General features: G+C 42.4%; 2 protein-coding genes across 5 annotated transcripts; both read right to left on the bottom strand.

The window, feature by feature from the left end:
* Positions 1-4729: 4729 nt before the first annotated feature.
* On the bottom strand, positions 4730-7665 carry ptger4a (prostaglandin E receptor 4 (subtype EP4) a). Its single transcript, XM_042101641.1, has 2 exons — positions 6704-7665; positions 4730-5263 (listed from the first exon to the last, which is right to left on the bottom strand). The coding sequence occupies exons 1-2, from the start codon at positions 7496-7498 to the stop codon at positions 4730-4732; spliced, it is 1329 nt and encodes a 442-aa protein (XP_041957575.1). The 5' UTR covers positions 7499-7665.
* A 5133-nt stretch (positions 7666-12798) lies between these two features.
* mrps27 (mitochondrial ribosomal protein S27) lies at positions 12799-26935 on the bottom strand. 4 transcript variants are annotated; one of them, XM_042101724.1, is made up of 11 exons: positions 26762-26935; positions 23998-24075; positions 23700-23770; positions 23152-23210; positions 21992-22106; positions 21145-21223; positions 20808-20923; positions 17694-17796; positions 17268-17410; positions 15302-15472; positions 12799-13432 (listed from the first exon to the last, which is right to left on the bottom strand). In XM_042101724.1, exons 3-11 carry the CDS (start codon positions 23751-23753, stop codon positions 13193-13195), a joined length of 1080 nt encoding a protein of 359 aa, XP_041957658.1. In that variant the 5' UTR covers positions 23754-23770; positions 23998-24075; positions 26762-26935; the 3' UTR covers positions 12799-13192. The 4 variants fall into 4 exon arrangements, with proteins under 4 accessions (XP_041957658.1, XP_041957659.1, XP_041957657.1 ...); XM_042101725.1 differs by having other exon boundaries at positions 23700-23814; positions 26762-26779; XM_042101723.1 differs by lacking the exon at positions 26762-26935 and adding an exon at positions 24477-24593.
* Positions 26936-27058: the final 123 nt, after the last annotated feature.

Here is a 27058-nt window from a genome sequence, read left to right as displayed (position 1 = left end):
TACGATTCTTCAGGTCTAGGCATGCACACGTACAAAATATCAGAACGTTTACAGAACACTAGCTGCTGACTGAACGCTGTGTTTGTGCAGTCTCAGGCTCTCTCGTTGGTAAGGGCGCTCCAGTAGAGTGACTGTGATAATACAAGAGAAACGTGTGATATGTAATAAATGTAGACTGTGTGAATCATTATTGTCCATATTTGATTGCAACAATACAAAGGTTTGAGGTTGTGATGTAAATGTGCTAAATCAAGCAAGGATCAGTGAATCATTACACAAATATGGCAAAAGCATGACATGTGCCTTCCAATTTTTCTGTAATTTGTGTTTGAAAACGAACTTGTTTGAATGTGGACAGGGACGCAGAAAATGTACCTCCAGATGTCCTCATAATAAACTGGGTGTGAACTCTGTAACTATGTTCCCTCTGTTGTCCTGGAAGTGGTTGGCATTACTTATGTACTCATGCCATGTGCCATTATTTCCAATGCTTCAGAACCCTACGCAAAGATACAGTGTTTTGCCATACTCTGAAACATCACAGTACCCAACGGCCCTCTGGGCAGTTCCACAGCCTTCCCTGGTAACTTCTGTTGACAACAACGGGGAGGCTGTGAAACTGAGAGGCCCAACATGATCTAGATGAGCTCAGCGTAAACAGAAATCAAAGCTCCATCCAGTCCAATCTGTGCTCCGTGGCCTCTGTTCAACCCAGTGCGTCACTCTAGCAGTGGCTGGGAGAGAAGGGGTCTGAGACACTCTTCCGCTCGCCCACTCTCCCTCTCCTTTAGTTACCACCACTCTTTGATCTTTCAATTAAACCTGCTATTGATTCAAATTCAAATCGTGTTTTAGTGTGCACCTGAAAGGCAGAATAATCAAGTACTCTCTCTCTTTCTCTCTCTCTCTCTCTCACACACACACACACACACACACACACACACATACACACACGCACACAGTTGTGAGCAGTATCATGAAGGAAAGCCAGTATTTCTCTCCTGTGCTCACCAAGCTGTCCCATAACAGAAGACTAGAAAGTGATTGCTTGTGAGATAATTCCTCGCTGTAATCAACAGTCATTGCAACTGCAAATTAGCTGCAATAATGAAAGATCAAAAATACGGAACAAGGACATTACAGATGATGTCCAGACCCAATTAATAAAAGTGCCAGATTAGGACATCCCCAGACTTTATTTCTTCTTCTGCTAAAATGGCATGCTCTGTGTGATGTATGCGGACACAAAAACCCTAGATTATGTAACACAAATACACACACACACAAGCACACATACACACACACACACACACACACACACACAGGCCTCTCTGCCACATGTAAATGACTCTTGCTATAGGCTGAGTCCTCTAATTCATGAAGGCCTGTGCTCCATTCAGAAATCATTTCATGGGAACGAGCAGCTGATCCTGGCTTTGAACTGCAGGGTTAAGTCTGCATGCAGAGTCCCTCACATGTTTATGCAAGCATTAGCGGTGCACTGAGGGGCTAGGAGATTCCTAGCCTAAAGCTCTGGTCATCAGGAGACCTTGAATTTCCCCTGGGGATCAATAAAGTATCTATCTATCTATCTATCTATCTATCCCCTGCCTCTGCTCTAGTCACACTACCCTTCTCTCAGGAGCCTCTCTCTGGGATGCTCCATCATGTTGACTGTGCTCAGGGCCAGGAGTAGTCAGCTCTCATATCACTCACAAGTCTGTACCAAAGACCTGCTATTTTAAGACTGTTTTTTTTTTTTTTACAACTGAACAGCTTGTTCCAAGTCTGTGAATCATAGTCCAGCAGTTTCTTAACATCCAAATACATTTTGTACCTGTGACCTTCTTGTAAGACTGCTTTCTGGGAAAGGTCCGTATCATTCTTGATCCTTAAGGATCATGAACTTTTCCTTGGAATGGACAGTAATTGAGGGGACATGTCATTTAGACTGTAATAGGTTTGTCAACTGCACGTGGAATAGGCAACTGCCTATAGGGCTCCCTGTGACTGCCAACAGGCTCTGACAAAATCTTCCTCCCCACCCCAGAGAGTGACAGTCAAGACAGCCCTGGAACTAAAATGAAAATAATCTTTGGCAAAATCCCAGAATGACTAAGAAAAAGTTTCCTTGGTTCCCTTGGAAGTTTTTTCTACTTGCCTGCGGCCCCCCACAGTTGAGCTAAAGCCCTGTGTGTGTCTCTAGTGCCCAGAAGAAGGCATCTGTTTGCAGGGATTAGTGTAATAGCTTTAGATATCAGGGAGCTGGTCCTCTGGTATGTCACTCTCTCACTCTTTGTGGTTGTGTTTTTGATTGAAGAGAATATTTGTCTGTCTCTCCCCATGCCCCATGTTTTAATCACTCTGGACGGCAGACACGCTGTGGACCTTGTTTATTGTTGCCATTTCTAGAGAGGGACGTTCTCTTAGTCTTCATGGATCTAATGTGGTCTTAATAGTCCGCTGGTGGATTTGTTGATCCTGAAATTGCAGTCTTGAACCCAGATGGAAATAAAAACATGATGTGTTTGTTTGTGCGTGTGTGAACGTGTGTGAGCATGCGTGTATGGAAGTGAAGAGTTTTGGAGTGCACCCCATGCTGCTTTAGAGCTGACCACATTCATGTTTTTTTTCAACTTCCTGATGAGGACCATGATTACCTTTATCAATGTATATAATTAACCCTGATAACCAAATAAATGATCTCAAGGTTATAAGTAGATAAAGACATTATCTTTAAAGGGTCAATGTGTTTCATGTCGTTTCAAGTTGGGGCAGCCGTGACCTACTGGTTAGCGCTTCGGACTTGTAACCGGAGGGTTGCCGGTTCGAACCCCGACCAATAGGCATGGCTGAAGTGCCCTTGAGCAAGGTACCTAACCCCTCACTGCTCCCTGAGCGCCGCTGTTGTTGCAGGCAGCTCACTGCGCCGGGATAGTGTGTGCTTCTGTTCACTGTGTGCTGAGTATGTTCCACTAATTCACAGATTGGGATAAATACAGAGACCAAATTTCCCTCACGGGATCAAAAGAGTGTATATACTTATATTTACTTATAAATATAATTACTTATTGCTATATACCTCAACCATACGCCTTAGTGTATTTGAATACTTTATTCCTAGAAAATAAAAGCCTTTTAAACATTTACAATCCTGCCAAGTGCCTGGATATGAATCTCTTCCTTCTCCTTGTTAACGAACACTTAACCCTTCCAAGAGCACCGGGAGACACACGGGACAGCAGCAGTGCTACAGTCCTCCTCTGTCTAGTATTGTATCTATTTCCTAAACTATTTCCCAACTGATTAGCAAAATACCCTGTGAAAAAGAGTTAGAAACAGATGGCTCAGAAACTCAACACTGTTTAATACATACTGTACAAGAATAGGGTTAAATTTTATTTCATAGTTTTATTCACATACAGAATCTCAGTAAAACCAGTATACAGAGATATCCATCTCTACAAGTTAAGTAGTGTAATGGCACCGCATCATGAAATATACTCAAAAGCAGACATACAAAGACAGTGGTTAGTTTGTTCATTCTGACATATCTAGGAGAAGCATTTTGATAACATGAACACACACTTTCCTCAGTGTCTTTGCCGTGGTATCTAATGTTTGGTACATGGAAAATACCAAACAAAACAGTTGTCATTAAAGGATAATTCCGGTATTTAGCACTTTGAGTCCCTTTTCTGGTTTGTTTTGGATGAACTAGAGTGGTGGACACCGAAGTTTTGACGATGGGTCCTGTCTCGTCTTTGACTACTTCAGAGTGGCTGCCTATGGGCATGCACAACCATGTCCTTAAAACAACCCTTAACATTCGTTTTCAAAACTGTGCAACACAACCGAGTGGTTAGTGGTGTTCGTTGATGTTCCAAAACAAGTAGCGTAGCGAAATACAGTTTCTGTCATGTTTTATTTGGCATTTCGTAAAATCCCATTGATTTCTGTTGGAAGACTCATTGCAATGATATTACTGCGCCACGTAACGGGGGCTGTTTACATTTAGTTGTAGTCTTTCCGCGAGACATTCTTTTACTGTCTATGCTTCAGGCTCAAATATTGAGCAGAAGTTTATACACAGTTGTGAGGTATCTGAAAAAATAGTTCCACTATAGCAAATAACACGGCTGAAAATCATACATTGCGCCGATATATTTGTTTTTAATAATCAACGAACACCACTAACCACTCAGTGAGTTGCACAGTTTTGAAAACAAACGGTAAGGGTTGTTTGAAGGACATGGTTGTGCATGCCCATAGGCAGCCACTCTGAAGTAGTCAAAGGCGATTCAAAACGAGTCAGAAAAGTCGAGACAGGACCCATCGTCAAAATTTCGGTGTCCACCACTCTAGTTCATCCAAAACAAACCAGAAAAGGGACTCAAAGTGCTAAATACCGGAATTATCCTTTAAGAGCCCTCCTGAACATAATTCATTTTATGATATATAAAATGTATGCAATGACATAAATATCTAATGTCCACAATCCAACAATCTGAGGATTTTGACTTTCATTGACTTTCAGCCTAATTTAATCTATGGATGGAAGTATATTTTCTCAGCTGCCTTGCGTCTGGAGATGTGTTTATGCAAATGTAATGTAAATGAATCAGTAAGTTTGACTGAGTGAATGTGTGTATTGGAATGCCTGTTTGTGTGGGTGATGCAAAAAGTGGCATAGTTTTTCAGTTTCTTTTTTTCTGTTCTTCTGCACATCTCAGATGCTTTCCATCTGGAATGTCTGATAGCTTACGTGGGCACTATTCGGAGGCAGGTCCTTCCCCTCGGATGATGGGCCATCTGAGACATAGCTTGCCCTGTCCCCTGCCTCCAGGGAGGGACGCTCAGACCTGTGCTGCCTGTCGACGGGCGGCTCCTCTGCCGGCCAGCTGTAGCCCTCGGAGCCTTCGGGCAGGTAGAGGAGAGTCTGCGAGGTGCTGCTGACCTCCCTCAGATCGTGAGATGCCAGCGAGCCGCCGTCTCGTGAGGTGACGGACGACGGCTGCTGTCCATCCCGGCAGTGAAAGGCCCCCTGGCCTCCCTGTTGCCCTGGGTGACAGGCCCCCACCTTGCAGAAGAGACACTTGATGTTCTGAATGAGCTTCAGGAGCACTGCTTTTCTCAGCAGGATGTATATCCAGGGATCAAGGATGGGGTTGATGGAGGCAATCCGGATCGCTTGGAGATCAGGGTTCTTCTCAATCCTCTTCTCCACCTCTGTTAGGTACAGCTGGTTGATGAACACCTGGGCCTGGTTTAACGTCATGGGCAGACCATAGAGGGGTAGAGGCAGAACAATCAATACAGGAAACTGGCCTGATAAACCCATTTAACAGAGAGGACTGATTGATATGGACACTGAAGTAGTGGCTAAAGCAACATCACAATGGACCCTGCAGACCAAAACACAGGTGGCTGGAGAGACACTTAACAAAGTACAGTGTTAACATAAAACATTGCTCAAGCTATCATTATGTATGTCCATGATATTGTAGGCTGCCATTGATCTCATTATACTGCATGACCCATACTGCAGCTTTTTGCCTGCCGTTAAAAGAGTTGCTTCCTTTTTGCTGCTGTAATCCCTCACAACAAGTACGAGCACATATCTGACAACTAAGACAAGAATGTGCTACACGGAGTAACTTCCAGAGAATGTCATTTTTGAAATTGAACCGATTGCACGGACCTCAAAAATAGCATTGGTTGATCAATTTGGGAGACAATGCTACTGTAACACTGTGTGTTTTTAAAGTCTTCAGACTGTTTTAGTGACATGACATCATCAGATACAATGGGACTCCTTCCTGTTGAGTTGCAAACAACAGGACTGACATCTGCCAAAGGAACAGCCATCTGGTTTTCTAAGACTATGGGTAATGCAACTCTAAGAACTTGTCCAAGGCCAAAGCTGGGAAGAACCAAAATCTATTTCAAAATAAGGGCAGGGGCTTGATGTGTGGAATTTCTTAGCCCACCATTAGTAGCACCAGCATTGAAAACACAGTAAGTGCCTTATGCAGCCTAATCCAATCTGAGTTGCTTTGAACTCATAAAAAGTCATCCTATAATGCTGATTAAATGTTTGTGTGTTAATGTGTTTGCATTTAACCCTCTCCCTTTCTCTCTGAATGTGTGTGTGTGTGCAGACATCATTTTATGCAATCAGGATTCTTCTGTTTTTCTTGCACTTTCCTTTGACAAATCCCTCAGCACACTTGACTGAGTGAGGACTTTATGTTTTTCTGAGAGCCTCTTACCATTTCTAGAATGTGGAAACATTATCCCTACAACAATGCAAACACATGACTTGCAAGTTAATAATCTTCCAGCCAAAATGCACTTATGTCATGATGGGGCCAAAACAAAAAGTGCAAATGAAACAACCCTTACTGTTTGAGGTGAATTGAGTTCTAATGAATATAACAATATCAGGAAACGTGGCATGCTCACTTAAACGATATGCACCCACTCTCTTCAATCAGCTGATGTTAGGCTATAGGTTATTGGATACATTAAAAAGTAACACATTCAGATTTTGGCTAATTATGGCAGCAAATGTAGCTTGATGACAAGTATGCGTTTCAGCTAAACCTAAAGTGCCGTGTTTGCCTTAATGGGGTCGTCCTGAAAAGTAGGCCTATATATTTTAGGTTTGCGCATGTGAGTGCAAAATGTATTAGAGACTTACAACAAGAGGAATTGAACAAATTAGGATGACGGCAGATGTGCAAATCAACAGTATGACCATTTGGATTTCTGCACCCGCCAAGCGACCAAAGCTGCGTCTTTTCCCAAAGTCAGAATTCCGTCCCGGTTCATTCCCGAGTGACATTCTCCGTACGAACCTCCGGTGCATTCGGATAAGAGCCCCACACACCAGTACGTTACAGATGACGGTAACTAGGATGAGGATAGAGCTGAACCCCGCATACATATAGGAGTAGACTGCGTTTGTGGTCACATTACTCCTCCAGTCAATGAAACACCAGGTTTGTGGGTACTGCATTTTCACCTCCCCAAAACCCATGCTTGGTAACGCGCAAAAAAATATGTTGGACATGTATATCCCGAAAAGTGTAAAGCCTGCCAGTTTCTGGTTGATATATTCATTGTAAAAATAAGCATGATTGATTGCAAGGTATCTTTCTATCGACATTGCGCATATTAAACTAAGACCGGCCAAGGAAAAGAATAGTAAGACAAATCCGAAATATTGGCACAGCGGGTCCCCATCCGGCCAGGAGCCTTTGACATATGTAGCGATAGTGACGGGACTGGCTAAGACGGTCCCTAAAAGATCCGTAACAGCAAGACCACATACTAAAGTGTAAAACGTTGTCTCTTTCTGCTCCTTTCTGGACTTGCAAAGCACAACGATGGCGATGACGTTGCCCACCACTCCGAAGATGAACATCACCGAGGGAATGGTGGGTATCATGCTCCGCGAGGAGACGGTAGTACTATTCAGTTTAGTTTCTTCCATTCTGAAAAACGCGGAAAAGGACAACAGCACATATCACTGTTTTTGGAGAATTGTGCGAAGAGTGCATTTCAATGTTCTTTCCAGCTTTCCATGAAAAGTACTGATTGAAGTTTCATGTCCACTTGTAAAACTCATTTTTGCCAGTCGTCTCGCTCTCTCGCGCATCGAGTCTGCAAGCGTACCGATGGAGGGGTGACTTGTCTCATTTCCCACCACGAAATAAGCCACTTCAACGGCTCTTCAAAAAAAGAACAGAAAAGAAAAAGAACCCCCCCTCGGCATTTAACCTCCTCTCTACTCCGCCCTGACCTCATCTCTAAGGACAGGCTATTTTACATGGATGTCACCTATCATACAGTTGAGCCAAGCGACATAAATATGTTGTGTATGTTAAGCATGTTAAGAAACTGCTCCAAACTCTCAAGTTTTCCGTGATCTAGCAGGAACAAAATGTGTCTTCACAGAGAAGAATGGAGTTCAGCCTATAGACTTTCTTCCCATATTGTGCCTTTCTAGTTTGACAATGTTGTAAAATATATTGAGTGATATATGGTGTATTACCTTTTTTATTCAGTGTAGATCATTCTACACCCAATATTTTAGCCCATATATTTTGTAAGTTTACTTTTTTTTAATGCTTTAAGGTAAAACTTTTTTGTACAAAGTAAAGTTATTTCATGTTCCTGCCACAATATCACCACTGCATTTGGAACAGAGTAAGGGTTGTTTTGAACAAAAAATAGAAACACTCTTTTTTAAAAATAAATAAATAAAATTAGAATAAAATTACCAATGCTGAATGGATATTTCGAATGTATTTACAAACAAAGCAATCTTCCTTCAGTTTTACTCTTATTATTATACTTCCTCAGCTTTGTTCATGCAAGCACTCCTTATCTATCTGATGATATATATATGTATGAGGAACAAGAGAGGGAGGGAACAAACCTGCAGCCACAAATTCTTAAGCTGTATAAAAAGAGCTGAGGTTTCAAATTATCACCTGGCTTTTCAATTGCTGAAGGCCCTTCTATTTCGAGCCATAACAACCACTCTGAGTAGAATACAATAATTCCTCTCTATTTACCAACAAGTAAAGACAGATTTATAGACCTGCCAGCCAAGTGAAAAGAATTGTTGCCATTCCAATCCTTCATTCTTTGAAGTTCCCCTCCAGTGTAATGTTTATCCATATATTTGAAGTGAAATCAAAAGTTTGAGTTTGTGGTAACATTTATGGGAATTATTTTATCGCTGCACATAATTCAACATGCTTGAGGGAGAATTCTTTTAGTCAAGGTACTGACGCTTAATTTGTCAAGTCATGTGATCGGTGATGTTAATGTTGAAGTGGACATTTGTGGGGATTTCCCATGGAACTAATCAGCAGAAGTATTTTCAAACATCAAATTTTTAACATTTAATGAAATTTAATGTGTTGATGAAATGTGTTAATGAAATTGCATCTCCTTGTGAGATGGCTCCCCATTTTCGAGAGATGGTTCCATGCTTTGCCACTATAAAGCTTGCCATTGCAAAAGTAATAAGTGAACTATTTGGAAAAGCATCACTGAAGTCTCTCTCTTTTTCTCTCTCTATCAATCTACATCTCTCTCTGTTTCTGTATGGAGACAAACATGGAGTTGAAGTTAGGCTAAACATGGGCTATATTGTTGCAAATGTACATATTTGCATATGGCTAAATGGTCATTATGAATTCCTCTCAACTGTAATGGGTTTATGGCAGAGACATGTTTGATTGTTGGAAAAAGCCAAGGAAGACAAGACGGAGAAGAGGAAGAGAACCAGGCTGAGGAGGAAGAGGAGGAGGAGGAGGAGAAAGGGGAGTAGGGATAGCATAAGGAAAAACACAAGTTTCCATGGTGATGAATTGTGACAATAAAGGAGAAGAGGACGAGAAACACTTGTGCAGACTATGTTACCCCAGTGATGACTTGTATTATAATCTGATTGGGTAGGGTCCTGGTCAGACATCTTAATGTGATTCTCTGGACTGAAAAGCACCAGATTCACTTCCTGTTGTCAGCTGCATGTGAACATATAGTCTCAGACATGACATGAAGCCCTTAGCTATGCCATATGTTCACCATCAAACACTCATAAATTAGGTTTGGGGCCAAAAGCTCCTCAAGCAACATCTTCTTTTCCACCTGCCTGTTGTGAAATGAGGCCACAGCAAATCATAGCAGAGAGTCCTCTAACAGCTATTACTTACTTTATTTTGGTGTAGACCAGCTATTTACACACAAACATATTATCAGGTAATTAATATCAATAATCAATAAAAAAAAAAAAAAAAAAAATCAATAAAAATAATCAATAATTATGTATCATATGACCATAAAGGAATGCATTGATAAGCACTGGGGTGCAAGGACTCATTTGGATCGTTAGCCCTACCCGCAGGTCAACCATCACATCTGAGACTCCAGTTGTAAAATGAATAGAAAAGAGAGCCCACAAAAAAAGCCAAAACAAAATAAATGATCTTAAAAAAGCACTAAAGAACAAAAAAGCACTAAAGAGCTAAAAAAAGAACTAAAAAAGAACAAAAAAAGCACTAAAGAGCTTTTAAACTCTCTCTCTCTCTATTTTTATCTGCCATCGATTACTTAAATGTGACTTAAAGTCATCTGGCGTGCGCAAACACAAGTGCCAGAGCTGTATCTGTCCACTGGACGGCTGAACAGAGTGTTTACACACCTGGTGTGCAGTGCAGAGGATGTGAGCAGCACTTACAAGGCCATGACCACCAGCAGAGCTGATCACTCTCTCCTCACTCTCTCCTCTCCAAACAGCTCCGCATCACTCAGACACTGCAGGACCCAGCTGCACAAAGACATGTTCATGTAGGGATTCCTTGTGCTCTATGTTTTCCCCCATTAAGAATGTATTTGTTTTAATGGACTGGGAAGTAAATGAATGAATCACTAATCAGGAAAAAAAACAAACAGAGTGAATCTCTAACCTCATTTCAAACACTGGAGCTCAGTGGCAATTTATGACTGTGATCTCAGGCCATTTCTGTTGGCTGGTTTGTCTTGTTTTCCCACCCCTCTCCATGAGATGGACAGTCAGCCCAGCCACTCTGATGCATGGATCTTATGCATGGTTTATGTATCTCTGTATTTGACAGCTAAAATGGAGTTTAGAATGAATCCATGCCTCCGCTCATTCACTGCCATGAAAGGGCATCTGATCATCTCGCCCTTTTAAGTTCTGCAGAGCCGTTAGCTGGTCAAACAGATCAGATGTGTTTTTTCCTGTGCGGGCCATTGGAAAAAAGGCATGAAAATGTCTTGGAGCATGTAAGGCAACGGAGTGCAGCCAATCGACCAATATTTGCTTTGATTAATGGCCAAGCATAAAAGGTGGATGAGAGACTTTTGAAACATCACCTCTCAAACACAGACACTTCATCACCATCTGCTTCAGTTGCACATGAAATTTGTAATTCTTTGGCCCTCTAAATGGGACACAAACCATAAACAATTAGAGTGGTTGCTGCTGTCAAATATCAACATCCTTCTACAGAACTGAAACTGTATGCCAGACTACATATTTAAAGGTCTGGGTTGGACATAAAAATCAACGCTCAGATTCTGTGATTTCCATCTCTGAAAATGCTTCTTTCTCCACTAAAGCATTTAATAATTTACCATATTACACTTACCTTAACGTATACAGTCACCTATGTTGTATGATGTATACTCATTTTGTACAAAATACTTGCGCATAAAACTTTTTTTTTTTGCAAATGTTTTTGTTTACTAACAGCATTGGCATACTTTTAATCCAGAAACAAGAAGTTCCCACACCCTCTCAAAGATAACATTCCTGAAGTTTGCATGAGTTGTCCAAGTACTGTTTTTAAAACCTTCTTGACAGTTGTTACAGCTTGACTAAAAGCCAAGGTTAATTATGCCACAGACGACTGGTCTCTTGAATACCAAACGTTTTAAACTCAGATGTTTATCCACACCATGACACCAAATATGTGTCCAGAAACAGGACGGTATTGGATGTGACCGATATCATGAAAAGAATATGCTAAAAACAATCACAGCCCTTCTTCAGACAACAAAAATAGTGGAGTGACTTGTGCAGGAGCGTGGGAACGTGGTGTTTACCAGCATACGCTGGACTTTTCTTCTGCACGGGCACACAGATAGCATCGGTGATACTCCTGAAATGGAGGGTCTCTGAGAGACAATAGCTGTTGTTTGTGACTTGGAAGCAGTCAGCTCATACTTTCATATCCCCTGCACACAACCGACTTTCTCAGGGACACCAAGCAAATGTGTAACAACTTGGCCATCCAAGAGGTCTTGTAATTAGTATTCATTAAGAGAAACACTCCTCTCTCCTTCCATTCATCATGACAAGCTGTGTTTTTGTCCTGCTTTGAGAATGTATACATTCTTTAGGGTCCTGACTGGAATGAATAACAGCAAATTAAACATGGCTGACACTTTGGGTTGCTCTGATTCATCTGTAAATGACATGGCAACAAGTGCATTTGAGTCGTGTAAGAACATGCAATTCATGAATGGAAAAAAAAAAAGAAACAGCTCAAGTTGTGACAGCTCGTTTTAAATAGCTGTTTTAAGACTGTGCCTAAAGCACTGAGTGAGTAGAGCTGGAGCTAACAACTCAACTGATATGACCAGAGGACTGCAGAAATCTGGAGCAAAAGAAAAGACTGGGATCACTGCAGTGTGGCAAATACTGCGTATTGTTGAGGAGAGGATGATAAGGACCTTTGTACGCAAGTAGCCTTTGTGCAAACCGCCCCATTTCTCAGGATGTGACTATGAAAAACGCAGGACTGGCCAGTGCTGATCTAAAGCAGTTTGTGTTTTTTTTTTTTTTTTTTGCTTTGCTGTGGCTCACAGATAAGAGAAATATGCAGTTGTATTCATCATCAGAGTAGAGGTATGAGAGCAGCAACGCACTCGCAAAAAAAAATCATCAGGCATAGAGAGCCAGGAGAGCAGGAAGCACACCAGCAGCATGGCATGGTGGCGCTGGGGAAGGAATGGGGAATTACTGCCCTCCGTGGTGAGAGGGCATGGGGTGGGGTCTGTTATGTGAGAACACAGGGGGAAAGTGCTGCTGTTTGTATGTTTAAAGATGTTAAAAGATGACGGGTGAGTTCACCACCAAGGCTGCACACATTTGGTGCCACTGCATTTCTCATACACTGGATTCACGCCGGTAGATTTGCACAACGTAACACAGCTACATTGAAAGAGTAAACTCAAAAGATGAGACCTTGGTAGAGGATTTTTAAATGTATTTTATTTACTGGTGTTGTGTATATTTACAGAGGTACAAAAAATGCAATTCAACCACAATTCATACCACACCAGGCGGCAAAAGCACCTGGTTTTTACTGCCAGCTGCATTTGTATATTGCTCGCCTGTCAAAACAAACAGCCAATTCCTCTGTTCCTTCAGCATGGCTTTAAGAGAGGCCAGTGTAGTGGGAGGATGGTGAGATGCTTGGCACAGCAATGCTGAACATCACTAATCTCCTGTTACATAATTAACTTATTCCCATGGTTATTTTCCATGGCTTAAACTGACCATGGCTGGCCTGTTTGACTTCTGACAGTGACGTTGTCCAGATGACCCACTCCCATGGCCAGTCCATGCCCAGCCTGAGAGCCTCTAAGCAGTGGACCTCGCAGCCTTCCTCTCCTGTGCAATCTGCTCCATCTTCTCCCTGCTCTCCTTCTCCCTCTGGATGAGCTGCCAGCGCTCGGCCTCCCACTCACTCACCATGCGCTGGTAAAGCTCCACGTCAGGCTGCTCGGCGGCCTGCAGCTGCCCCTGGGCCAAGCTGGTGACCAGGGCCTCCAGAGAGGTGGCGTCCTCCTTCCCCGAGGCCTGGAGCTGGGCACGCAGAGCCTGTGATGGGGAGGACAGGGTGGAGGGTTCAACGGGGTCACATTCAATCAGATCAATTCAACTGAGATGAATCAATCTTAGGTATGAGCTACACCAGGCGCGTAACTGAAGCGTTCAGTTTGCGACGCGTAAAATTCATTTTAGATGAATGGTCTATTTTTTTCGAACGTACGCGCCGCTATCACGTCTGGTGTAGCTACTTTCATTGATTATAATGGAAGCTAATTGTTGCAGCAGACGCAACGCGAACGGAACGCTTCAGTTACGCGGCTGGTGTAGCTCAGCCCTTAGAGCTGACCATTTCTTCACCCCAAGTTACAGCCCATACAACACAGACTATGTCCTTCAGCAGCTATGCAAGTGCCCCGAAGGCATCCTGCACAGGAACTTCCAACTACTTCTGGGTCATAACCCAACATTCTCCTTTTGCCATCATTTCTACACTTCCTAGTTCCAACTTCACTCTTAAATCTAGTTCTGATATCAAGCCCATAACCAGCCCGAACCAAGTACAAAAACCCACATCTGAACTACTACTTCTATGGATTCTATACACCCATAGACATCCTTCAACTCCCAAATGAACGCAAGTCCTTCCATGAAGGTATATCGCACATTAGTTATGAAATGACCAGGCCCCTCCAGAGATTGACAATGATGGCCCTGATATAAACAGTAGGAATGTATAAAGTGTAGGAATGTACCCACATCTATAAAAACTTGACAGGTGCTGGATACTAGCAAAAACGTAGAAAAAAGAAAAGATATAGGTATACCTGACGAAGACCTGAGTGGTCGAAACGTTGTAGCCTACCATTAATCTGGGAGCATACAAGACAGTGTGCGGATATGTTTTTTTCCCCCTGATATAAACAGCACAGCTCTCAAAAATCCAGACAGGACTGAGTGATGACGTCCATAAGAGAGGGTTAGCAGAGAGGAGATACTATCTGATCTAACTGCTTGAGGGGCATCTTCCCAACGTTCAGGGCAGAAATAGCTGGTAGGAACTCACTGGCCCCTGGAGATATTGAATAGTTTCATATATATTTGCTTTTCTGATGGGGGAATTAAAATTCAATAAATCTAGCGGAAACTCAGGATAATAAGATATTTCTGAATGTATGGATTCTGCTCTACAATATCCAAGAAAATATAAACCTTCATACCTTTCAAATGGATTTAAAACATTGAAAAAATGACTTCAATAACTTAATGGCATGACATTAAAATGCATAACGTATAGCGCTGTTGTTCTGAAACCTGTGATGATACTGATAAAGGGTTTTGGAGCCACACCCATTGCTTCCCCACCAACCATTGAGTAATCACACGCAGTATGTGGAAACTAGAAACCACAAAAGGTGAAATACTGACAAGGAGGCTCACTACTAACATTTACAGAGATGAGGTACTACTGTTGAATGTAGGTGTTCCTGTTGTATAATACTTTATGATATGTTCATTCTGATAGCAGATTTGGTTAAATTCTTTACAGTTTGGGAGTGTACCAAATTCTTCAAGAACTAATTAATTATCTCTATGTCACAAGATGGTTATACCGAATCAGAAAAATATTTTTTTTGCAAAAACAAACAAAAGTATGTACAATACAAAAGTAAGAATTAATAATACTGGACAGGGTCACGTTTTTTTCCAGAACCTTCTTAAATACATTATTTGCGAGTATACTTTCAAGTGTACCTACAACCATTCTGATGATAAATGTGGACATTCAGAGCACAAAGTCACACCAAACCTTGTTCTCAAGTTGAAGGTTCAACTGTCGACAGACCATTAGCACTTTGCACATTTATTCAAAAATGAAGGAATTCACAGGCCTTCCATGTGGATAGAAAATAAACCAACCTTAAACTTGGCAGTGTATTCTGGAAGCTTTGCCCTCTCCTGCTCATCTTCCTCATCCAGGGTGTTCTTTGGCGTCTCATTATCAGAGTCGCTATCAGAAGAGCTCTGATCCTCTCCTTCACAGGCCTCTGGGGCAGACAGCTCTTCAAGCACAGACTCCACACGGTCCAGCTGTGGCGCACACACACACACACACACACACACACACACACACACACACACACACACACACACACGATGGCAAAATTGATGTTTCAGAAGCACTTATGAAACACGTCTAAGGATATTTTCACATAACTTCAGATCGCAAGATTAACTTCAATTAGATGCTAGATTACACACCAGAGCACCACATTTATTTACAAAGTAGTCATGAGCATTGTTGACCTCAGGCAAACTGTATCAGGCCATCACTGGCTCTATTTGCCAGCATAAACCTACAGAGGAAGTCTGCGTTTGATTGATGTCTGGAGCGCCACACAGTCGTTTACAAATCAGGGGCGTCTGCCCTGTGTTTGTGTATCACGATAACTTCATAGAGCAGATAAACCACTAGACAGTGAGGGGGGTTTCGTCACTTGAGCTGGGAGACTTATCTTCCATCGCTCAGGACTTGACTAGAGAGGGTACTGCGAGCTGGCGGACCCCACCCGGGTGGCCTGGAGGGTCTGCCATCCGGTCTGGATGCTCATCGCATCCTCCTCCTGTGCTCCACACAGCCAGCACTCTCCACCCACCCTGCTGCCTTTGGCTCTTCCCATTTACTCTCTTTTCATCTCCTTTCATCTTCGTCTCTTTCTTCCTTTGGACTGTCCCCATAGCTCCTCTCTTTCTTCTTTTGGACGGTCCCCATAGCTCCTCTCTTTCTTCTTTTGGACTGTCCCCATAGCTCCTCTCTTTCTTCTTTTGGACTGTCCCCTACCTCCTCTTTTTCACTCCATCCCTATCTCTGCTTCTGTATTCGTTCTCTTTCTGTCAACTGATTCTACCCGGTTTCTTTCCAGGTTGTACTGTGTTTTCCTATGTCTCCTTGATTGACCAGACACCCCTGAAATCAAATTATCCCTCTGAAAGATGGAAAACTCAACCTGCCACTGGAGCATGGACCGGAGCAGACGGATCTCTGGGGAATGACGTCAAGACCACTGATAACAACAGCTCAGGGCCTGTGTGCTTTCCTTCAATGCCAAAACGTCTATAGCTAAACAACACTGATCTCAGCCATGAAAAAAAAATGGAGAACCTCTTGTCAAAAACATGTGTTGTCTTCCAGTGCAACATATGACCTGATGCTGCTAAAATGATATGATTTCTGGGGCACTGTTAGAATAGCTTAGGTCCACAGATTCAAGAAGTAGTAGTAGAAGTCCTGCCACATATTTGATCCAACCATTCAGTAAAAACCAGCTGATTCATATTGGCTCAATTCGTCAGCCAGGCAGTTGTGCTAAGTAGTAAAATTAGTAGACTAGTTTTAGGTGCACAGGTAGAACCAATACATGGTAGGACATTTACTTTCTGAAGCCAGGTGTTCCAACTCTGCTTAGGTCCTCATGAAAATGAAAGCACCGACTTAAAGGCAGGGCTTGGGTGCTATCACTACATGTGGCTGAGGGGAAATACTTCCCATCCTGTAACAAGCTTTGGAACTAAAAGGAAAGTCATCCTCATAAAGGACAGTCAACGGAAAGATTGTTGATGCTTGAATTGAACAGCTATGTACAAACGCAGAATGGATAGCTAGAGGAGTGAGTGTTGCTGCATTGTTCAGACTGTTCAGAAGTTATTTAGCAGTTCCAGCTTGGGGGAGGTGTTTATCAATAACATCAACATGCAGAGATTTAAGAGACTTGCAACGAATCCCTAGTGTAAACAATGGCTTTGTGTAGGATGCTTCCATATAAAAAGGAATTAACAAATGATTCAACCTCCTAAAAAAAGAAACAGTGGCTTTGAGTGTACATACAACATCTTTGGATATTTTCACATCTCCAGTTCCCGTGGACACGGTTTCCATGACAGCGAGTGCCCGTGGCAGGTAGCCGTGCGTCCACATTAGGGGCATCTGCCGGAACACTGCATGTATTCCCTTAGTCATCTCCATCTTTCCTGCAAAGGCGAAGGCCATAACACCAAGTTAACATTGTCAAAAAACACTTCCACAATATAATTTAACTGGAGGAAGGCTTATCAGTGTAGTTTTGACCCTTCACCTTTGCTGTGCATATGAAACATAATTTGGCTGTAAGGATAAACACACAGCTCTCCGCAAAGCTAACAGAACACAACGTGTGAGGCTTCAAGTTCATTAGATTGATTTGATACATTTATAGATGCACAAACACATGGTAAAGAGCACACACGTGATGGTCAAACATCCAGAGTCACATACCGATGAGAGTATAGCCCAAGCACTGAGCACTCACACCCACAGAGTTCTCCTGTTTCAGTCCAGCAAGAAGTAGAGATGCTCCCAGATTTCTCTGCTCCTCCAGCTGCACACAAACATCGTCCCATTATCACAAACCCAAGACCCTCAATAATAACTTCCAAACAGTACAAATAATCATTCATTTCATCTACATATATTGTCTTTTGTATTTAAAAAAACGTTTTTACGGTTATAATCTATGACATTTATAACTAGACTGGCATTCTATTATATCCTGCATTATTGTACTATGCCACAGCTCCCCGTTTTGTGTGCAGTGGTGTATCGCCCACCTAAATTCAACAAAGACTTTATCCATGACTTTGCTGACTTTTTGTCTGGACTTATGGTAAAATATGATTACATTTTAATTTCTGGTGATTTTAATGTCCATGTTTTCTGTGAGTCACAGCCTCTGACCCGGGACTTTTTAAACCTCCTCGACTCGTTTAGTTTAAAGCAAGCTGTCACTGGCCCAACTCATGAAAACGGTCACATATTAGATCTTGTGCTGTCCTATGGCATTTCTGTCTCTGCTATTGAAATCTGTGCCATGTTTTTTTCCGACCACTCCCCAATCCTGTTCACTGTGTCAGTTCCATGCCCAGGTAATACCCACAGTGTCTCCAAACAGGTATCCCGCATGCTAAACCCCTCTACTGCCGGACAATTTTCTACAATGTTCAATGACTCCCCCTTGTGTAGGCCGTCATTAGACTCCAAGTACACTGCTGATGAGCTTCACTCTATGCTCTCATCATCCTGCATTGGCATTCTGGACTCCATCGCCCCTTTCAAACCCAAACGCAAAAAACCAGAGTCAACTCCATGGCTCAACAACGCAACACGCGACCTCAGACGCACCTGTAGGCGGGCGGAGCGAAAGTGGCAGAAGGACCGCCTTCACGTCTCCCTCCAAATCCTCCGGAGCTGCTTGTCGGACTACCGCCGAGCCGTTAAAACTGCTAAAACTCAGTACATTTCCACCCTGGTCTCCAGAAACAGTCACAGACCCCAGGTTCTTTTTAATACACTGAATTCTCTCATAAATCCCCGTAATGAATCCCCTGTTGTGCCATCACCCGCCCTCTGTGAAAGTTTTCAAAAATTCTTCATTGACAAGGTTGCCGCCCTAAGGCCTTCAGATACCCCTGCCATCCCACTCCCTGCCCCTCCACCACTCCCCCTGCCAGCTGTCCTCAAGCAGTTTGAGCCCATTTCCCTATCCTCCCTCTCTGACGCAGTCAGACATCTGCGGCCATCCAACTGCCCCTCTGACTGCCTACCCCCCCGTCTACTCAAGGATACTACTGTCCTTGACACAATTGCCCCCTTCCTCCTGCTGCTGATAAACAACATCCTCACCTCTGGTTGCGTCCCGGGCTGCCTTCATGCATGCTGTGGTTCAACCATTACTAAAAAAGCCCAACCTGGACCCCGCTATCCTCTCAAACTTCAGGCCTATCTCAAAGCTACCGTTCCTATCCAAAGTCCTTGAGCGAGCGGTTTATGTCCAGCTGCAATCCTTCCTATCCAGCTATAACATTTATGAGAAGTTCCAGTCTGGCTTTAGAACAGCCCACAGCACAGAAACTGCGCTCCTGAGAGTCCTCAATGACCTGCTCCTAGCCGCTGACTCAGGTTGCCCTGTGATCCTGGTGATCTAACAGCAGCCTTCGACACGGTGGATCACAGGATCCTGCTGGCTCGGCTCGAGCATCATGCGGGCATCAAAGACTCAGCCCTGGAGTTCTTCCGGTCCTACCTGGCCGACAGGAGCTTCTCTGTCCAGCTAGGAGACTCTATCTCCTCTCCTGCCCCCCTCACCTGCGGGGTCCCTCAAGGCTCTATTTTGGGTCCCATCCTCTTTTTACTGTACATTTTACCCCTAGGGGATATCCTGGCAAAACATAACATCTCCTTCCACTGCTTTGCAGATGACGTCCAGCTGTATATCCCCCTTAAGGCTGATGGGCAGGCTGCACTCCATCTACTGCGTGACTGTCTTGCTGATATCAAGGCATGGATGGGTGCAAACTTCCTCAACCTTAATGAGAGCAAGACTGAGTTAATTGTCTTTGGCAAAACCTCTCCGGCCTTCTCCACCAATGCCCTGGGCCCCCTTGCCTCTAACATCAGGCCCTCTGTCAGAAATCTGGCCGTGATTTTTGACAGCAAATTCAAGTTCGCAGCAGGTCAGTGCAGTAGTTAGGAAGAGCTTTTTCCACCTCAGAACAGAACTCCACATCACAACTGGACTACTGTAATGCTCTCTACACTGGCATCGATCAATCCCAGCTCCGCCGCCTGCAGTTGGTTCAGAACTCAGCCGCCCGACTCCTCACCTGCGCTAAAAAACGTGAACATATCACCCCAGTTCTGGCTTCACTCCACTGGCTCCCCATCCGCTACCGCATCAATTTCAGACTCCTCTTGACTGTATACAAATCTCTCCATGGTCTGGCCCCTTGGAAGATCAGACAGGCTGTCTGATCTTCTCCACCACCATTCTCCTTCCAGAGCACTACGGTCAGCAGACCAACTGCGGCTGGAAGAACCCAGGGCCAGGCTGAAAACTAGGGGGGACAGAGCCTTTTCAGTGGCAGCCCCTAGACTCTGGAACTGCCTCCCCCTCCACATCCATTCAGCTCAGTCTCTTAAATGTTTTTAAGTCCCTTTTAAAGTTTAATGTGCTTTATAAATAAAATTGACATTGACATTGACAGAGATCCCAATTTCTGCCTAAAGTGTGTCAGACATGGGCATCATACAAATAGATCTGGTCAAAAGGGCAATCACTATTCTTTACCATTGCTCTGGGGGATTTCAAATGAGATATGAGATCCTTGATACAAATGATACCCTAATTGTTTATTCTATTTCTCCTAGACATAATAGAGCTCATTTAACGTTAATATGATATTTTTATCATTTTCTTGTACTATGTCATTTCATCTCCTGAGAAATAGGCCTCCTATTGTCTCAGCCCAAGTGTAATTTCAGTTCAGTTTAAGATCTCAAAATGCTCCTGGCCATGTTGACCTCTGAGGCCCCCTGGTGCTGGGGGGTACCCACCGAGAGATCAGGCTTGAGGGCCAGGTATTTGCTGAGGGCAAACAGGGAGAGGATCTGAGTGGTGGGACGATCAAAGGCCTCCTGCAGCATCACCTCTTCCACTACAGAACATGCCCCTACACACAAACACACACACACATATTCAGTAAAGTTCTATTCTTGTGTCTCATTGATTTTCACCTTTAATTTCCAGTGAAATTTAAATACAGTATATTTAACATTTGTATTTGAAAACAGCTGTTTCAGTGTGACCACATTGACGGTGTCCTTGGTGACATGAATAAAGCCATACCAACTCAAAACCCTAAAGTAGTTTTTAGCATGAATTGCAACTCACCTTGGTAGTCTTCATTTTTAAGGAATGTATCAATTACTAAATTTAGAGTGAAGTCATCAGGAAATATTCCATATTGCACCTATAAAATACAAAAGCACAACACTTAACTCATTGAGTGCCAAAAACTTAATATTACGTTTTTTCTTCCCATGCGTTGAGTGCCAAAAACGTTTTGTTTTTAGCTTTTTTTTTTTAATTACGAAACTAGACACTCTTACACACCTTATATGTGATTTTGGGAACTCTGTGATGAATGGAAATTAAATATATGACGATCGAAAACGCACAATCTGGGCATTTTATCTGGACATTTAATCATAACTCGGTTGCCGCTTTGGGTCGAATCAGTGACGCATGCACATCAGGTCAAAACCAGGCCATTTTCGTGGGTCTATCACTAGGTGGCAGTCTCGCCAGGTCTCGCTGATCACTTCCCGGAAAGTTTACACAAGTAAGTAACCGGCAACACTTCATATTTCATGAAAGACATATCTCCATTTCTAGAAAAAAACAGCGATTTTGATGAAAACTAGACACTGTTTAGCTTGGGATTTCTCAGGAACAGAGGCGTGTAGAAATACACGGTTTGCACCCACCGAGAGCTTAAAGTCTCACCTTTTAAATGAGCCATTGTATGTGTTCATAGCTGTAACACAAAATATGCTGTGGCTGTACAAAAATCATCAACAATGGTCTAGATTGCTGGCACTCTAGGACAAAGCTCCCGAAAATAGCTTGGCATTCAATGAGTTAATAACAAAATAAAAATAATTAAAAAAAACACATTTAAGAATCAAGTCAAGTCAAATATGGATCAGGGCTCTGACATGTAAAATAATCAACTTGCCTTATTCTTAATGGTGTGTAGGGCTTTGTCCCGCGCTCCGTACTTCAGACACTGGCGGATCCAGCTATGGACTGTCCAGTCTCTCAAGTACCAGCAGTTGGGGCTGTGTCGGAACCTGAACATAAGCAGCAGGCAACATTAGAACAAATGCAAAGTATCCCTAAGATTCAATGATGAAGATGAAATCTAAGCATGAGAGTTAAAGGAGAATTCCGGTGTGATATTGACCTAAAGTGTATCGAAACATGATACCGAGTGTGAACGTATGTCTCATAGCCCATCTCGGCTTGTCCCCTGCACTCCAAAATCTGGCGCTAGTTAGCCGATGCTACCAACATCTTTTTCAATAGTGGTGCTTCGGCATCGGGCTAGCCATGCAAATAAATCACTGTTTTACACCCATTTACGAGGCTCAATGTATCTCCACACTTCATTGGTAGACTTCCGAGGGCCCTGACATTTAAAACGAGACATTGAGAACTTTGAAAAAGCACTGGTAGTTTACTTACAAGACGATTTATACAGACAGTATCTTCACGAAGTTTAGCGTTTGCAGCCATCTTGAATTTAGTCACGATAAGTCGAGCAACGAGTAAGAATGAACAGCTATGATAAGGGATCAGATTCCAAAAATAATTCAGTGGAAATGCATGGATTCCAGTTGCTGCTACTGGAAGAAACTGGAATCCATGCATTTCCACTGAATTATTTTTGGAATCTGATCCCTTATCATACCTGTTCATTCTTACTCGTTGCTCGACTTATCGTGACTAAATTCAAGATGGCTGCAAACGTTAAACTTCGTGAAGATACTGTCTGTATAAATCGTCTTGTAAGTAAACTACCAGTGCTTTTTCAAAGTTCTCAATGTCTCGTTTTAAATGTCAGGGCCCTAGGAAGTCTACCAATGAAGTGTGGAGATACATTGAGCCTCGTAAATGGGTGTAAAACAGTGATTTATTTGCATGGCTAGCCCGATGCCGAAGCACCACTACTGAAAAAGTTGTTGGTAGCATCGGCTAACTAGCGCCAGATTTTGGAGTGCAGGGGACAAGTCGAGATGGGCTATGAGACATACGTTCACACTCGGTATCATGTTTCAATACACTTTAGGTCAATATCACACCGGAATTCTCCTTTAAGGGGTCATTAGAACTTACCTATATAAGTAGTACTCTGCTTGATCAACTTCTTCTCTTGAAGATATATTGTCTACAAACTAGAGAGAGCATTACAATTAGTCCTATACCCCAATATACATTCAGTGCTACACTGAACACACCATCCATCTCAGAGCTCTCTTTCTACTTATGCTTTCTGCAAAAGGAATTTCAGAAATCCGCCATTCTTAATCATAAATAATAGCCAATTGTTTATGGAAGGAAAATAAGCTGGGGTCAAGGATTCCATACACTCCCAAAGTGACCCCACTGTATGCAAAAAAAGTTATCTTAATTTGTCCTAAAGGCAGTGGAATGCATGTATTGTACTTCAGGAAAAAGGATTGGGTGAGAAATGAGGTAGCCTGGAAGACAGTCTGCTACACTAGGCTAGAAATGAGGTGTATTTGAACAAACTAGACTCTGTGTCTACATTCTTAATCACAATAATTTGCATATCCATATTCAAAATATTTCCAGCAAAGTAGAACAAAGAATTTGCCCTATGTTATTAGAGGACACTGGTCTTCATCAACCATATCACTTACCCTTGCAATTGCCAATGAACTGACAGGGAATTTCCGCTCATATGATCTGTCCATCAAGTTTGCCAGTTTGGCTGTGGCAAAGGCAAAATACAGCTAAACTTATACAGTCATCCATCTGACAGAAAAATACCATAACAGATATTACCATTGTTTAACAACACCGCCCCCATCAGTCAGCAGGGATTTATACCAAATACTGACATGTATCGATCATAGGCTAGTAGAGCTGGGCCTAGGGCTTCTGAACGTTATGGAATATATATTAAATTCTAAAACATACACATAACAATGAGCATACCGAGATTTTGAGGATCTGAACGCCGTTCTTCCCATAGTTTGCTGTCTGTGTAAGTAGCGGACAGAAGGCACCTCCGAGCTGCAAAAACAAATGTAATAAATTAATTGATCGTGACTTCAAAGGTCTGCCGATTAACCTTCTGGTGGTAATGTTTGGGTGTTTGAATTCCCAAGTAGTAACGTTAGATCGGTGCTGAAGTGTAGCCTACAGTTAATGGTTTAATATCCTCTTATTGCAAACACATCCTCAGCAGAAAAGTGACATTGACGGCCACATGTCACCAACCAACAGTTACCTAAGGAAAACAATGCCGCAACATCATCCAGGTACCAGCTAAGGAGGGTTAGCGATGAAGTAGCTATTAGACCAAGGAACTTACTAATCCTGGCAACAAATGCAAGAGGGTCACTACAAAAGACAATCACAACATATGTAAAAGCAGACGTAATCCCTTTGTAAGAATATATCGTATTAATCACCTATATAAGTCTGAGTTCCACATTTTAAGACGACTTTGACAGACGACAGACAGCGTTGCAGGACGGAGGCAGCCATGTTTAGACAGTACTATTGCTACGGGGGTGTTCAGATTACAGTGGGCCTCACAAAATACATTTTAGAGAACATTGTAGATTTAAGTAGAGTACATCTTTCATTTATTTTATGCTTATTTCGTGCTTTACGGTAATTTATCGATTTATTTGTTTGAAAAATGTCAGTTCACGTCGACTACCGTTAGTGAGTGGTACGGTCTGAAATGTAAGAATTTTGTAAGTAGTTTGGTAAAAATAACGGTAGGGGGAGCTAATATTGCAGGAAAACGAAAATTCAAGAGCAGCCAAGGTCTTTGACTGGAGCTCCTCTGTAGCCCACATTCTTGTATACAAATGCATGTGTTATTCTTTTTGATTTAAAATAAAGTTGCACTGTGTTGAGTAGCTTTCCAAAGTTCAACGGCACATTTTGTTGCGTGAACAATGAGTTCTTGAAGTCTCCAAAAGAGAGTAACCTAGCCTATTTTACATGTAGGCCAATGCCTAGTACACAGAACTTATTTCATTTTGAGTACAAATTAGCATATTATTTGGTTTATTTGTTACATTGTTTGCACACAAAGCTTTCCTGTACAGATAATGCTTTTCTTGTTCACTGTTTATTTTGTTGTTTGCACACAAAGGTTTTCTTGAGCAAACAAAATAATTGGGCTATGTTGTTTAAAGAAGATGCATCCATCGTTCCAGAAGTCGGCAAATGTCAGATTACTTTAGACCCAAAAAAATAGTATTTTTATATTATGCTGTCTGGGAATACACTAGCATTCAATGCCCCACAACAAGACCATTTGAATGTAGCCTGTGTTCTTTGGCTATGGATACAATGAGAACGTTATTAATTCAACTCAACATATAGATGCAAGGAGGCCAACAAAAATGAGAAAAAACTTTTAGTTGACATGGCAGCTCCTGGTTCATAATAACCCTCTCAGGCTATACAGTGACTTGGTCTTCCATAATGGCAGAGAAAAGAAGTAGAAAGTATAGCTCATGTGTCAACAGCTGAGCTGTGAGGAGTATGTTTTTTAAATGTCATATGAAGGTTCATCTGGAATCCTGTGAATGTGTGGAGGGCTTCCTGTGGATATACACACACTGCTGGGCAAGGGTGAGCAAAGGAACTGGACAATTTACATTCAGCCAGTAAAGGAAGACTCTGTATAAAAACAGACAGAAAAAAAATCTATCTGCCAAATACCAATCAAATAACATCCGTTCTGCCCCCAATGAAAAAGTCTGCTGTACAATAAAAGGGAAGAAAAAAAGAAAAGACAATTTCCTGTAACATCCCTGAGAATGGTTGTCACCCTTATTCTGTAAATAGACATACGTATGATGAGTGTTGAGGAGCTCTGTTTCCCACACTTGATGCTATTATTATGTGCACAAATAAATGTACAGTATTGGGAAACTACCAGCAAGTTAATCATTCAGCAGTCACATTACAGATTAACCAGAGACATTTCTTGTCTCCTACACTGATAGCTTCTCTAATCCTTGTGCGTGTCTGCATCATCGACTTTGATTGTTTCTCCCACTCAGACCAAGGCTCCACCCTGTTATATATTGTTCTTAAAGTATATTCTTTTTCTTGTTTTGTTAAGCAATTTTATTATGTTTACATTCTTGTCTTTTAATAGCCATAGTTAATATTTACAACAAGCAAAGTTATTGCACTGTTCAATCCCTGCACTGTTCACTTTTGCACCACCACCATTGCACACACTCCACCATAGCACCGTATCATGGTCAATGCATCACATGGTAGTTCATATCAGACCTTTGCAATCACTTCACATGCTCGTAATTTGTACATTTCTGTGAGTGATGTTTATGCATGAGATATATGTGTGTGTGTGTGAGTGTGTTTGTTGTGTTATGGTTGTAAAAAGCTACTGGATGCCTTAAATCTATCAATCTATCTGTCTATACTGACCATATAGCCTACCTTAAGAGCCACATCACACGAATGCCACACCAAAAATGAATCTTAGCTAAAGGCAGAAGTGGAAAAACTCTGGATGAAACAGCAAAGGATTCACATCATTTTTTCTCACTTTGCCCCCTCCTGTCTCATCACACCTTTCTCTGTATGGGCTAATTTGCAGAAGCCTCTGTTAGTGAGAAAGATCGATGGCTGGTTTCAGTTCAGCAGGCCAGAGCAGCGCTACCCACCCCTGGAGCCCCACACATCATGTTTTCATTCTTACCAGTGAACGGTTGAGGTGATGAGGAGAGAAGACAGGGATGCACGCACTTCCCCTTAATGCTCACTTCATGGTTTGAGGTCAGTCGCTTGCCCTTGGGATCAGGAGAAAATGGAGAAGCTCCCAGCTACTGTGCTCTGTCACTGAGCCACATCTTGGGCTGAAATGTATTCACATATCAAGTGAGGTTTTCCAACTGTGTAAAAAAGAAAGAAAACAAAACCGGCAAATTATTCAGTTGTCACTGATGTAGCCATGTCATCTTCCCAGATCTTTTATCTTATATATGGGCAAAGTTTA

This window comes from Alosa sapidissima, chromosome 8, assembly GCF_018492685.1.
Source record: "Alosa sapidissima isolate fAloSap1 chromosome 8, fAloSap1.pri, whole genome shotgun sequence".
Classification (NCBI taxonomy): Eukaryota; Metazoa; Chordata; class Actinopteri; order Clupeiformes; family Clupeidae; genus Alosa; species Alosa sapidissima.
The sequence above is the reverse complement of the archived record's forward strand: the minus strand, read 5'-3'. Positions and strand labels throughout refer to the sequence as shown.